Source organism: Bos indicus, chromosome 4 (genome assembly GCF_029378745.1).
Source record: "Bos indicus isolate NIAB-ARS_2022 breed Sahiwal x Tharparkar chromosome 4, NIAB-ARS_B.indTharparkar_mat_pri_1.0, whole genome shotgun sequence".
Taxonomy (NCBI): domain Eukaryota; kingdom Metazoa; phylum Chordata; class Mammalia; order Artiodactyla; family Bovidae; genus Bos; species Bos indicus.
Window position 1 is genome coordinate 44672228 of NC_091763.1, and position 12554 is coordinate 44684781.

The 12554-nt window shown below is 42.2% G+C and overlaps 2 protein-coding genes across 6 annotated transcripts in view; one reads left to right on the forward strand and one right to left on the reverse strand.

Moving 5' to 3' along the window:
- Window positions 1-11771, reverse strand: part of FBXL13 (F-box and leucine rich repeat protein 13) — a 226980-nt gene extending 215209 nt beyond the window's left edge. For both annotated transcript variants that reach the window (XM_070787705.1, XM_019958626.2), the window contains exon 1: window positions 11631-11771. In XM_070787705.1, coding sequence (XP_070643806.1) covers window positions 11631-11705 — 75 coding nt within the window. In that variant the 5' untranslated portion in view covers window positions 11706-11771. The remainder of the gene's footprint in view (window positions 1-11630) is intronic.
- Window positions 11772-11865: 94 nt separating this feature from the next.
- Window positions 11866-12554, forward strand: part of ARMC10 (armadillo repeat containing 10) — a 105807-nt gene continuing 105118 nt past the window's right edge. Inside the window, exon 1 of one of the 4 annotated variants that reach the window (XM_019958633.2) lies at window positions 11866-12317. In XM_019958633.2, the coding sequence (XP_019814192.2) occupies window positions 12179-12317 (139 nt within the window). In that variant the 5' untranslated portion in view covers window positions 11866-12178. The remainder of the gene's footprint in view (window positions 12318-12554) is intronic. The other 3 variants (XM_019958634.2, XM_019958635.2, XM_019958636.2) reach the window with 3 other exon arrangements.

Below are 12554 nucleotides of genomic sequence, written 5' to 3' on the forward strand. Positions count from 1 at the left end.
AAGGAAATGGCAACCCACTCCAGTGTTCTTGCCTGGAGAATCCCAGGGATGGGGGAGCCTGGTGGGCTGCTGTCTATGGGGTCACACAGAGTCGGACACGACTGAAGCGACTTAGCAGCAGCAGCAGCAGGCCTAAGTTCCTAAACCCTGTTCAAAGTCCCTTCTACCTCCCTCCCCTCCAACCTCCAAAACAAGTCCAAAGTGACATCTCAGAAATGCTCACCATCCCCATGTGTGGTAGAGATGGTGTTGGCATGTGTTTCTATGGATGTTACTAAGTTAAAAATGTGAAAGTAAAGGGAGTTCTGTGTCTTGTGGACGTTTAAGTAGAGGGTGTCAAATTTTTATTTTAGATACGCTATAACTAAAAACATATTGAAGATTATGGAAAGGGACCAACTGGCCTTAACCACTAAGGAGGGACCCCAGGGACAGGAAGATGCCCCTCAAGGTCAGAACTTGAGGAGTTTTAAGGAAGACTGGACAGGTGAGGAGACACAGCCTGTATAAAGTGAGAGCGAGACACTGGATCCCAGGCCCAGCAGGATCGTGCGTGGCCCAGTGGGGAGGTGGTTACCAGCTAGGTAATCCCTAGTTGAGTAGGTGAATTGTTACTAGAGAACTAGCAAGTCATATGCTTTTTGGTTAAGTGTCCCATGGGTTTGTCTCTGAACTGCATCTGGGAATTGGTGGGCTGGGCTCAGCAAGCACAACTGCCCCCAGGAGAAGCCACCACCTTCTAGCTCCAAGGTCTAGCAAGATGAGTTAGTGTGACCAGGTCCTTCTCTTCTGCATAAGCCTGTAGTTTCTTGCTCACATATTCAGTAATCCTGATTCTTAAAACTGTGGCAAGTATTTGCAGCAATTAGTCTAAAAAAAATTCTGATAGTAGAATCTATGTGATTTAGAAATAAATACAGTATTTTTAAAATACGGTTGGAAACTTAATCATGAAAGACACACAAACTTAAAAACTACATAAAAAATTTTTTTAAGTATTTATTTCTAAAAATGGAAAATTTTGCATAAAAACCATGATTTGTAACTTAAACATGCCCTCTGCTGGGCAGATCTAGTTTTGCAAATTCCTTTAATCTTTCTTACATGTTAAACCGAAATCTGAGCTAACACTTTTCCACCCTCAGCTATAGTGTCTGTATGTAGCTGTTTAATAGTTTTGTAGACACTATGCCCTTAATATCTTGCCCGTCTTTGGTCCTTATGGGGCAGGCCTTGTTTGTAGACACTGTGCTGACTTCTGCCCAGCTGTAGGAAACTGAGGGAGAAACAGATTTCTAAATACTTTTGATGACCTACTTGTGATAGTCTACCAACAGGGCTTCATTGTATGGACTCCTAGCTTGGTGATAGCTTTTTAAAATACAAATATCTTTTGAAAGGAATATCTCCAAGGAAGGAGATTTCAACAGTGGTAGGATGTGTATTTCAGAGTTCTCAGAGAGAAAGAAATGATGACTATAGTGGAGTGAAGAATTAGAAGGCAGTATTCCATTTCCCTACAGTTATATTCAGGTGCAGGCTCTCAGTGTTGACAAGGACGCAGTTTTTTTTAACCTTTGAATTTCTAAAGTATACTTTTGCCAAATCTTAAAATAATATATAGAAAGTAAATATTTTATTGTCCAAATCCCCAAATCTTTGATCATTTAGTTCATTTATTTCAAATCTAAAATTAAAGTTAAAACATATTTGGCTCCAAGGTCTGAAAAAGGTCTCTCTGTTTATTTCTGTTGTATAAACAAATACATCTAGGTTGCATGAAAGCTGTGCTAGATGCATAAGGGAAAACACTAGCTTGCTGCAACACAGAAGATATGAACCATGAAGGAAGAGATTATTTCCTGTGATTGATCACAGTGGTTTCAAATTTATTTTTTAAATCAGAAACAAAAAAATCTTTTAAAAAAGCTAAACTCATGAGAATACCCAAATGTAATCCAGATGAAAGCAGAGTTGCTCTTGGATGTTTCTGGATGGGTATAAATGGAAAAAGCAAAGCTCTTTTTTAACCTCTATAGCACACCCTACAGGAATTCTTAGAACTAGGATTCTGCTAAAAAACAACAACAACAAAAAAAACCTTTGGAAATCGATCAGCGTGCGATCAGCCACACACAGGCCTGCCTGAAGCCTGAGTGAGAGGGTTTTATGAAAGTGCCATTGTAAACTGGAACAGAGGCTAGCCCATCTAGGGAAGAGGGTATCCAGGAGACCCCAGCTAGCCAGAGGAAAAGGATTCTCATCCCAAGGAGACCAGACAAAGGCCTGCGACCTGCCCAGCCTTCCTGACTTCCTGACTTCCTTGGATGAAAAGCCAGCACTTCCTATCAATTAGTGTTTTTATGCTTCCTATGCTTTCTCTGTATGTTTTTCTGATTCTCCACCAATAAAATTCATTTGATAATAGTACGGGAAGCAAAAAAAAGGAAGCACATTTTCCTACACATAAGCCTGTTTTCATTATTATGTTTTAATATAGGAACCCTTTCTGATTATAAAAATAGTATATATTAGATGTAATTTGGAAAATTAAAAAATACAGAAAATAAAAATCAACCATCATCCTGACAACCAGAAATAACCTCTAATAAAAATTTTAATTTTAGTCTTTCCTTAATACATACATTTTTTACAAAATTAAAATTAGGATCATAATATATATAATTTATTTATCTTTTTTAAAAATTCATGGCTAGTTAGTATATTGTGAACATTTTCCATGCCACCAAAAATTCTTCAAGACATCATATATTGAGATTGGTTGATAATCTATTGCACAGAAAGGTACCATAAATGTTACAAAATTTCAAAATGAGTGGACATTTGTTTCTTTTTCCCATTATTAAAAATTATATGATATACATATTAATTTTCACAGCAAATGATAATGTACATATCTTCACTCTATTTCCCTAGAAATAGAATATAGAATCAAAATGTGTATTTTGAAGCTCTAAATACATTTCTCAAAATTGCTTTTCTAAGATTATCAGTTTGTACTTTCATTAGTAGCCAGTGGAAGTGTCCATTTCACCTTGCCAACTCTGAGAATCAGAACATTTTTAGTTTTGATTTGAGGAAAAGACTTCGTTTTATCTATATTTCATTTTTGTCCATGAGGTAGTTTTCTTACATTTCCCAACTGCTATAGACTGAATCATGTCACCGAAAAATTCATATATTGAAACTCTAATCCTCAATGTAATGGTATTTGGAGACTGGGCCTTTGGGAGATAATAAGGTTTAGATGAGGTCATGAGGATAGGATCCTCACAATGGGATTAGCACCCTCATATAAAGAGACACCAGAGAAATCTGCTCTTTCTCTGCCCAGCGAGGACATGGTGAGAAGGCAGCCATCTGCAAGCTAGGAGGGGAACCATCACCAGAACTCAGCCATGTTGGCACCATGATCATAGACTTTCAGTCTTCAGAACTGAGAAAACAATTTTTTGTTATTTAAGCCGCCCAGTGTATGCCATTTTATTTTAGCAGACCAAGACAACTAAGAGACTAGCCAGCCATGATTTTCTATACATTTGATATGTCCTTCATTTAGATAGGGATGCAAGATACAATAGTAACCAAAGAATCTCAAAGGGACGGTAAAATTCAGAAAGGTAGCAGGACCACTTTTTGAATCCTTACTCATACCCCCAGAAGTCTCGCCTGGAGTCTTTCTCAGCTAAGTGTTTGAAGGCTTTTGTGGTTTAAGACAAGCCATGGCAACATTTAGTCCATGACTTATTCTCTGTTTTAGTCCATTTGGAATCTTAGAGCACTAGAGACTGGATGACTAATAAGCAACAGAAACATATTTCTCTCAGTTCTAGAGACTGGGAAATCCAGGATCAAAGTGCAGGAAGATTCTGTGTCTGGTGAGCAGCACTTCATAGATGGCCATCTTCTGACAGTGTCCTCATGTGATGGAAGGATCAATAGAACTCTCTGGAGTCTTCATTATAAGGACTCATACTCCATCCATAAGGGCTCCACCCTCATGATCTAATCACCTCCCAAAGGCCACACATCCTAATACCATCACATTGGAGACTGGGTTTTAACATATGAATTTTGGGGAGAAACATTCAGTCTACAGAATGTTCATATCACTTTGTTCATTTCCACAATAAACACTAATCATTATGATTCCTGAAGATTTGAAAATAGTTATATATTTGCTTTGGTGCATGTGAGAACAACTGTCCCATCTGTGACACATTGCAGGTGACCAACCTGACTAGACAGCCACTTCACCCTCCCTGTGCAGACTCTTGCTAAAGTTCCAGAAACTAGGTGCCGGTGAAAACAACAACCTTCTCAGAGACACAATGATCATTTCTGGGTCAAAGGTAATTTTCTCTGACTTATTAAATATGTTAATACATTTTCAACTCGCACTGTCTAATGTGACAGCTATTAATTTCATGTTGCTATTGAGTCAGACACAACTGAGCGACTGAACAATTGAGCACTTCATATGTGGCTTGTCCAAACTGACATGTGCTGCAAGTGTAAAGTACACACTCAGTTTTGAAGACAATATGATTTTATAGTGAGTCAATATGAGTCCATATTGAAATGATTATGTTCTGGATAGATTGGTTTGTAGAGAATCTAATGTCACCTATTTCTTTCTACTTCTTTAATGTGTCTGTAGGACACCAAAATGGATAAATGCACAGAGGACTAAGGAGAAACTTTGAGCTAGAGACAGCTTCAGAGTCATAGCTGCAAGTGGTTGAAGCTGTTGAGGTGTTTTCTACCAGCACCGGAATAGATGCCCAGCAAATGTTTGCTGATGAAAAATGGTCTAATGTACCCTTCTTAGCTGACCACTCTTGCCATTTCATCCAAGAAAAAAAAAAAAGATCCTAATCTGTTGTTTAAAAAAAAAAAAAAAAGGAACCTGACTAACTTGAATTGAACATAAAATCCAGCAGTCTTTAAGCTGGTGTGCAAATCTCTGCTGCTGCTGCTAAGTCGCTTCAGTCGTGTCCGACTCTGGGCAACCCCATAGATGGCAGCCCACCAGGCTCTCCCGTCCCTGGGATTCTCCAGGCAAGAACACTGGAGTGGGTTGCCATTTCCTTCTCCAAAGCCCACAAAGGCTTTCCGAAGGGTGTGTGAGAGTGAATAGTATAAAAGACTCCCCAATCTCCAGAGCCTCGCCTTCTCCATATATTCTTTCCTGAACTTAATTTGCCTCAGGACACATTTTGTGGTTTTCTTTTCCCATTCTTCCCTTTCACAATAGCTTTCTCCTAGTCTAGAAAGTTAGGGCCTGTCTCTCATTCATCTGGAATCTTACTACAAAGAAAACCGAGTCAGAGAAATTTAGAAACTTGCTCAGACTTACACAATTAGTAATTGGCAAAACCAAGAGTCAAACCTAGGCAATCTCATAATAAAATATTAATGAAATTCCCTTGCACTGCTTCAGCTATAAATGTCAACTAAACATGGAGTTTATCGGGTCCTACACTAGAAATTCTAAAGGTAGATACTGCTTTTCATTCAGTCGTTCAGTCGTGTCCGACTCTTTGCGACCCTATGAACCGCAGCACACCAGGCCTCCCTGTCCATCACCAGCTTCCGGAGTCCACCCAAACCCATGTTCATTGAGTCAGTGATGCCATCCAACCATCTCATCCTCTTTTGTCCCCTTCTCTTCCTGCCCTTAATCTTTCCCAGCATCAGGGTCTTTTCAAATGAGTCAGCTCTCCACATTAGGTGGCCAAAGTATTTAATCCAGTGATTTACTGATGTCACGAGAGACCTGATTTCTTTCCATTTTCCCACTCTACTTTCCTTTACCCTAAAACCATCTTCCCATGTGGACGCAAGAGAATTGGCAATGGCTCCCAGGGCTACATGCTTCCCCACAAACATCCAGAGATGCTATATCTCTGTCCCAGCATTCCAACCAGCAACCTGATCTAAACTGGTTTAGATCACATCTTGCCCTCCCCCATGATCCTTGCTGCTGCTGCTAAGTCGCTTCAGTTGTGTCTGACTCTGTGCAACCCCATAGACAGAAGCCCACCAGGCTCCCCCATCCCTGGGATTCTCCAGGCAAGAACACTGGAGTGGGTTGCTATTTCCTTCTCCAACGCAGGAAAGTGAAAAGTAAAAGTGAAGTCGCTCAGTCATGCCCAACTCGTAGCAACCCCATGGACCGCAGCCCACCAGGCTCCTCCGTCCACGGGATTTTCCAGGCAAGAGTACTGGAGTGGGGTGCCATTGCCTTCTCCGATCCTTGCTACCATCCGCCATAGACATAAACATTATGACCAGGGGAGCTTGAATGTGCTGGTTGCCATAAGTCAATCAGGGTCCAACCCCAGACATAAGGATAAGCAGCTTCCCTGAAGCACCCAGGCTATGTGGGGAAGAGGTAGTTATGGAATAAGAATGTAAGAAATATTAGCAAGAGGGAAGTAGATGTTGTGTAGGCAACTTGTTAATGTCCAGTATACATCTGCACCTGAGGAACATAGAAAAGAAAGGAGAAGGAATATTTACAGAAGGGTTGAGACCCACTTGCTGGATGATAGTAAACTACATCTTTGTTCAGATAATGCTTTGAGATCCAACTTGATCCCAGATTATTCTTGTATGAATAAGCTGGGTGTATCTGATTGTATTTCCCAACATGGCCATTACAATATCTCCCATCCCATGAGCTCTTTTTGGATTGTGACTTTGATATACTTCCCATTAAGAAGTGGGGTCTATGTTCCCTCCTCTTGAATCAAGGTAAAAATAATGCTATGTTGACTTCCAAGCCTAGGCCATAAATGATGATATAACGTCTACTTAGTTCTCTCTGGGGACACTTGCTCTTAGAACTGAGTCTCCATACTGTGAGGAAGTCCAAGCAGCCCATGGAGAGGCACATGGAGGAACCAAGCCTCCCGGTTCACAGACCTAACCTAACTTCCAGCCAACCTCTGGCACCAAGTTGCCAGGTATGTGAATGAACCATCTTAAAAGTGGATCTTTAACACTCTGCTGATCCACCCTAGATGGTATCGCATGGAGCAGGGACAAGCTTTCCCTAAAAATCCTTGCAAGAATTTCAGATTTTTAAGCAAACTAAATGCTTCATGTTCTTTTATGCCATGAAGTTTTGTGGTTGTGTTACATAGCAATGAATAACTGATACAGAAAACAAACAATACATGACTGTATAGCCAGATCAAGCTTGTCATTCCATCCATCCCTAGCTACATACATTAAGATAGAAAACACGCAGCCATGACTATCTTTTAACATTTTATTATGGAAAATTTCAAACACATATAAACAATGAACCCCTATGTGCCTATCACCCAGTTTCAACAGTTGTCACCATTCTGTGGTTTGTGTGATTCTTAGGGTTAAATCAACATAACATTATTTTCATCTAGATTATGTTTCCCCATTTTCCACCTGTTCTCTACTATAATATTTTAGGTAAAATCTACATGAATTCAAATGCACAAATCCTAATTGTATAATTCTGACAATGGATATACTTAAATCTCAGTCATTTTCGAACTCCCCAGAAAGTTCCTTTGTGTAGCCTGCCAGTTAAGCCTTTTGTATCAGTCAGGATCCAATTAGGAGACAGAAATCACACCAGTAATTTGAATAAAGAACATTTATCCTATTTTAATAACTAAATTTAATAAATAATTTAATTCAAGGTTGTTCATGATTTTAAATTAATAATAATTAACATGTTGAAGAAAACAGGAAATGATAGACAAAAAGGATGAAAAGAGGCAGGATTTTAATTGGAATGTATAAAAGAAATCAAATAGACATTCTAGAACTGAAAAATACACTATCTGAAATTAAGAACTCATTTGATGTACTTAATAGTAGATTAGACTCAGCATAAAACAGAATCTGTAAACTTGAAGACAATCAATGAAAACTATCCACACTTAAGCACAGAGGGAAAAGAGAATGGGGAAAAAACAGAAAAGAACAAAAGAGGCATAGGACCAAGCTAAAAAAAAGAAAAAGCTAACATATTTATGATGGGAGTCCCAGAAGGAGAAAAGAGAATTAGGTAGAAGCAAAATTTGAAAATGATCAAGAATTCTCTAAAACAGATGAAAAGTATAAATCAACTGATTAAGTAAGGCCAGTGAATCAAGCAGGATTAAAAGAAAAAAGATCAGCCTCTATTCAAAAGTTGGCAGGGAAATGATATCCTAAGGAGACAGCCAGGTTTTATTCAGAACAGGTAGGTGGAGTGCAGTTCAGTTCTGTTCAGTTGCTTAGTCGTGTCCGACTCTTTGCGACCCCATGAATCACAGCACGCCAGGCCTCCCTGTCCATCACCAACTCCCAGAGTTCACTCAGACTCACGTCCATCGAGTCAGTGATGCCATCCAGCCATCTCATCCTCTGTCGTCCCCTTCTCCTCCTGCCCCCAATCCCTCCCAGCATCAGAGTCTTTTCCAATGAGTCAACTCTTCACATGAGGTGGCCAAAGTATTGGAGTTTCAGCTTCAGCATCAGCCCTTCCAATGAACACTCAGGACTGATCTCCTCTAGGATGGACTGGTTGGACCTCCTTGCAGTCCAAGGGACTCTCAAGAGTCTTCTCCAACACTACAGTTCAAAAGCATCAATTCTTTGGTGCTCAGCTTTCTTCACGGTCCAACTCTCACATCCATACATGACCACAGGAAAAACCATAGCCTTGACTAGACAGACCTTTGTTGGCAAAGTAATATCTCTGCTTTTCAATATGCTATCTAGGTTGGTCATAACTTTCCTTCCAAGGAGTAAGCATCTTTTAATTTCATGGCTGCAATCACCATCTGCAGGTGGAGTTCAGAAGAGGTTAAATATACATGGAAATTTGTGATGAAAAATGATGTATTCCAAAACTTGCAGAAGATGGGTTTTAGAAGAGTGCTAGGCATGGAAAACTGGATCAGTTGAATAGATACAAAGAAAGCAGGTAACCAGGTTAAGGTGGGTATGTGTCGCTCTCTTGCACGTGCTAGTAATATGGTAGCAGAGGTAAAGGACTCCTCAGAATAATACTGTCTTAGGCAGTAGGGAGCACTTCTAAGGGCTTCATTTCTCTGGGGGCAAAGCAAGGTGGTAGACTGATATGGAAGAGGTGCTTTCATCCAGAGGAGGAACCAGGGGTGCCTCCAGCAGCTGGTCAGTTTTATGGCAAGTGGAGAGGAAGGCGAGGAGAGGTTACAACTTCCCTGATCCTCAACTCAAGTCCACTTGTGCTACCTGTTCCATGGCCAACTTGGACATAGCTATGACTCGGAATGGCTTCATACTGAATCATAAATGCAGTCAGCTCTCTGTATCTGCAGGTTCTTCATTCATGGAATCAATCAAATGTGGGTCCAAAATGACTGGGGAAAAATTCCATTGTTTCAAAAAGCAAAACTTTAATTTTCTATGTGCAGGCAATTATTTACATGGCATTTATATTGGATTAGGTACTATAAGTGATCTAGAGATGATTTATTTAGAGGTGATTTATACAGTAAGATGGATGTAGGTTGTATATAAATACTGTGCACAGATTTTAGTGTCCATAGGGGTCCTAGAACCAAAGCTGAGGCTACTGAGGGATGACTGTATTACGTCCTTTGAAGAGGCTCCGTCTTCCTCCCCACCTCTGGGTGTGAGGATAGTTTCACCCCTCCAGGCCTACTTGCATTGCTGATAGTACAAAAATGGTTTCAAAAAGGAAAAATCGATGATCCTCAGATTTTTCAGGTTCTCCCCATGGAAACTAAAATTCATTTTCTTTATAAAAGTTTGAAATTGTACACTATGAAGTCATGTGTTAATATATCTAACCAAGAAAAAGTTTTAATAGGAAAAAAAAGATGCTTCTGAGAGATAATTGTGCACATTCCACTTTCTGGCCCCCACCTCCTACTTTTCCAGCTCCGTCACTCAAATACTCCCTCTACCCTTTTTCATTCACCTCTTACAAACTTCCACTTTCTACCCACATATCAGTATTATGTCTTGTTCTCATATCCAACCCAGTCCTTAGAGTCCTAGGCCCATCACTTTACGCACTCTCAAAAGCTTAGCTCCCTCCCCACTGCCCTTCCATTATGTATGTGTGGCAAACTCCTATCTTGGATGAAATCAACTCTTACTTTTATACTTAGGTCTGATTTACTGAGTGCTGCTTGAGAAAATCATGCAACTGGGAAGATAAGTAGCAAGCTTTCTACACATTTTCAAATATAATTGTATAGAGGTAAAACATGAATGAAACTCATGAGAAAAAAAATTAAAACCATATAGATGTATATATGGAGTAAAAGATTAGGGTTCTCCCCTAAAGCTATCCCCCAAAATATTTGCTGTTAATAGTTTGCCATATATTCTATGCATGTATTATTGTCTTATTTATATATATATATACACACACATATAAAAACACACTTATATACATATACACATATGCATACAAATATGAAGTCAGGTAGCTAGATTTTAGTAGACACTTTGTTAGGCAATTTGCATTTTTGTCTTAAGGTATCCCATTCCCTTATTTATACTTATTTACTATGTTCACTATGTGACAATGTTACAATGAATATACGCGGACATCCTTCTGGTTACATGTGCAAGTATGTCTCTAAAGTGGATCCTCAGAAGTGGAAATGCTTGGTTAACGGATATTCATATTTAACATTTTAATAAATATTTGAAAATTACCATCCCACAGGGAGTGGGCTGTACTGAATTGCCCTCCCACTTGCGTAGGAGAGTTACTCCCCCAGCTGGGCTCTCAACACTGCCTCACCCTCCTTCTCTTTCCTTCCCTGGACTTCTAACTCTCCCTCCTTGTCTGAATAACTACTCAAAACCCCTTCTACAACTGCCATCCCCTCCCAAACATCCTCATTCTTGACAAACATTTCACCTCATATTTGTAGAGAAAATGGAAGTCACCAGAAGATAATTTTATTGGCTTCCTAACCCGGAGCCTACAAAGCCTATCCACCCCTTGTCCCCCTTCCTTCCTGTGGGTGGGGAAGGACAGTCTTTCCTCCCATTTAAGTCTTGGTTGTGGGGATCTTCCTTTCACACAAAGGGCTGACTACCTTCTATCTAAAGATCTCAGTTTCCACTCCTCAGCTAACCTCAATCTATTTTCTGCCTTCATCACTCCATTGAAAACCCACACTTACCTTGGGCCAAATGCACTACAACTTTTCAAGTCTTTATCTTAGGTGACACTATTGCCCACTTTCTCCTGTTTTTCCTCTTCTATCTCCAAGGCATTTCATTCTCACTCCTCTAGTCCTTAGTTCCTCTTGTCCAAACCTGAAAAGTTGGCGTTTGGGGTTTCTGTCCGGAGGCCTTTCCCCCTTTCTCCCTGGGAGATGTCATTCATTCCCCTCCTTTCAGCCACCATCACCCCTCTGTCTTCAACTCTCTGATCTGTATGTTCAGCCCAGACCGCCGTCCTGTCCAAAACTGACTTCTCTTCCCTTTTCGCTCCTCTTAACCTCCACTTCCTCTCTTCCCCAAACTCCAGTCCCTCCTCTGGGAATTCTCTGCCAATTCTTCCCTCTTCTAACTCCGCCGCCGCGTGGCTCCAGTACCTCGCAGACCTGAGGAATGTAGTTCTCCCTGAAGTATTTCCTCAGCCTGGGGCTGGCCCGGCGCAGCGAGGCCATGACCTGAGGCCCTACTGAAATCCAGCGCAGCTAGAGCCACTCCTAAGCTAGGGGCTAGCGCGTCCCGGCGTTGCCACGGCAACCGCGCGGCGTGGAAGGAGGGGCTAGGCATTGCGTTGCCTCGCGCCCGCAGTGGCCTGCCCGGAAGAGAGGCGGGCCTCGGGCCGGGGCCGGGACCCGCCTCCGGGCGTCCGGGGCGGCCCCGGCTGTGCTCTTGGGGCGTGCAGTGGTTGCCGCGCTTCACCCAGTCTAGCTCGCCGCCAGCCGTGTCCCGCCCATTCTCCAGGAAGCCGCCAGGAAGCGTACGGGCTGAGTGGACTCTTTCACTTTTCAGCAGGGCGGTTTCTGAGAGGCGGAGTTCAGTCCCCCATTTCCTTTCTCCCGCGGCGTAATCCCGGGCGGCGGCGCCTGGACCCGCTTGCTTCGGACACTCCCGCGCCGGGCCCAGCGCTGTGCGCGGCCCCAGAGGTAGCATGGGCGGCGCCCGGGACGTGGGCTGGGTGGCGGCGGGCCTGGTCCTCGCGGCCGGCGCCTGCTACTGCTTCTACAAGCTGACGCGGGGCCGGAGACGAGGCGGCCGCCAGCTTCGACTGCGTCCCTCGCGGTCCGCAGGTAAGGCCACGGGGTCCCTGGCAGGTGGCGGGGACTGGGACTGGGCCTTTCCCTGGATGAGGGGTTGAAAAAGCTCGCCGTCATTGTGTATGATCCTTTAATGCGTTTGCTTGGAAGCTCTTGGCTTCCTTGCTGCTGCTGTTGCTAACTCGCTTCAGTCGTCTCCGACTGTGCGACCCCACAGACGGCAGCCCATCAGGCTCCGCTGTCCCTGGGATTCTCCAGGCAAGAATACTG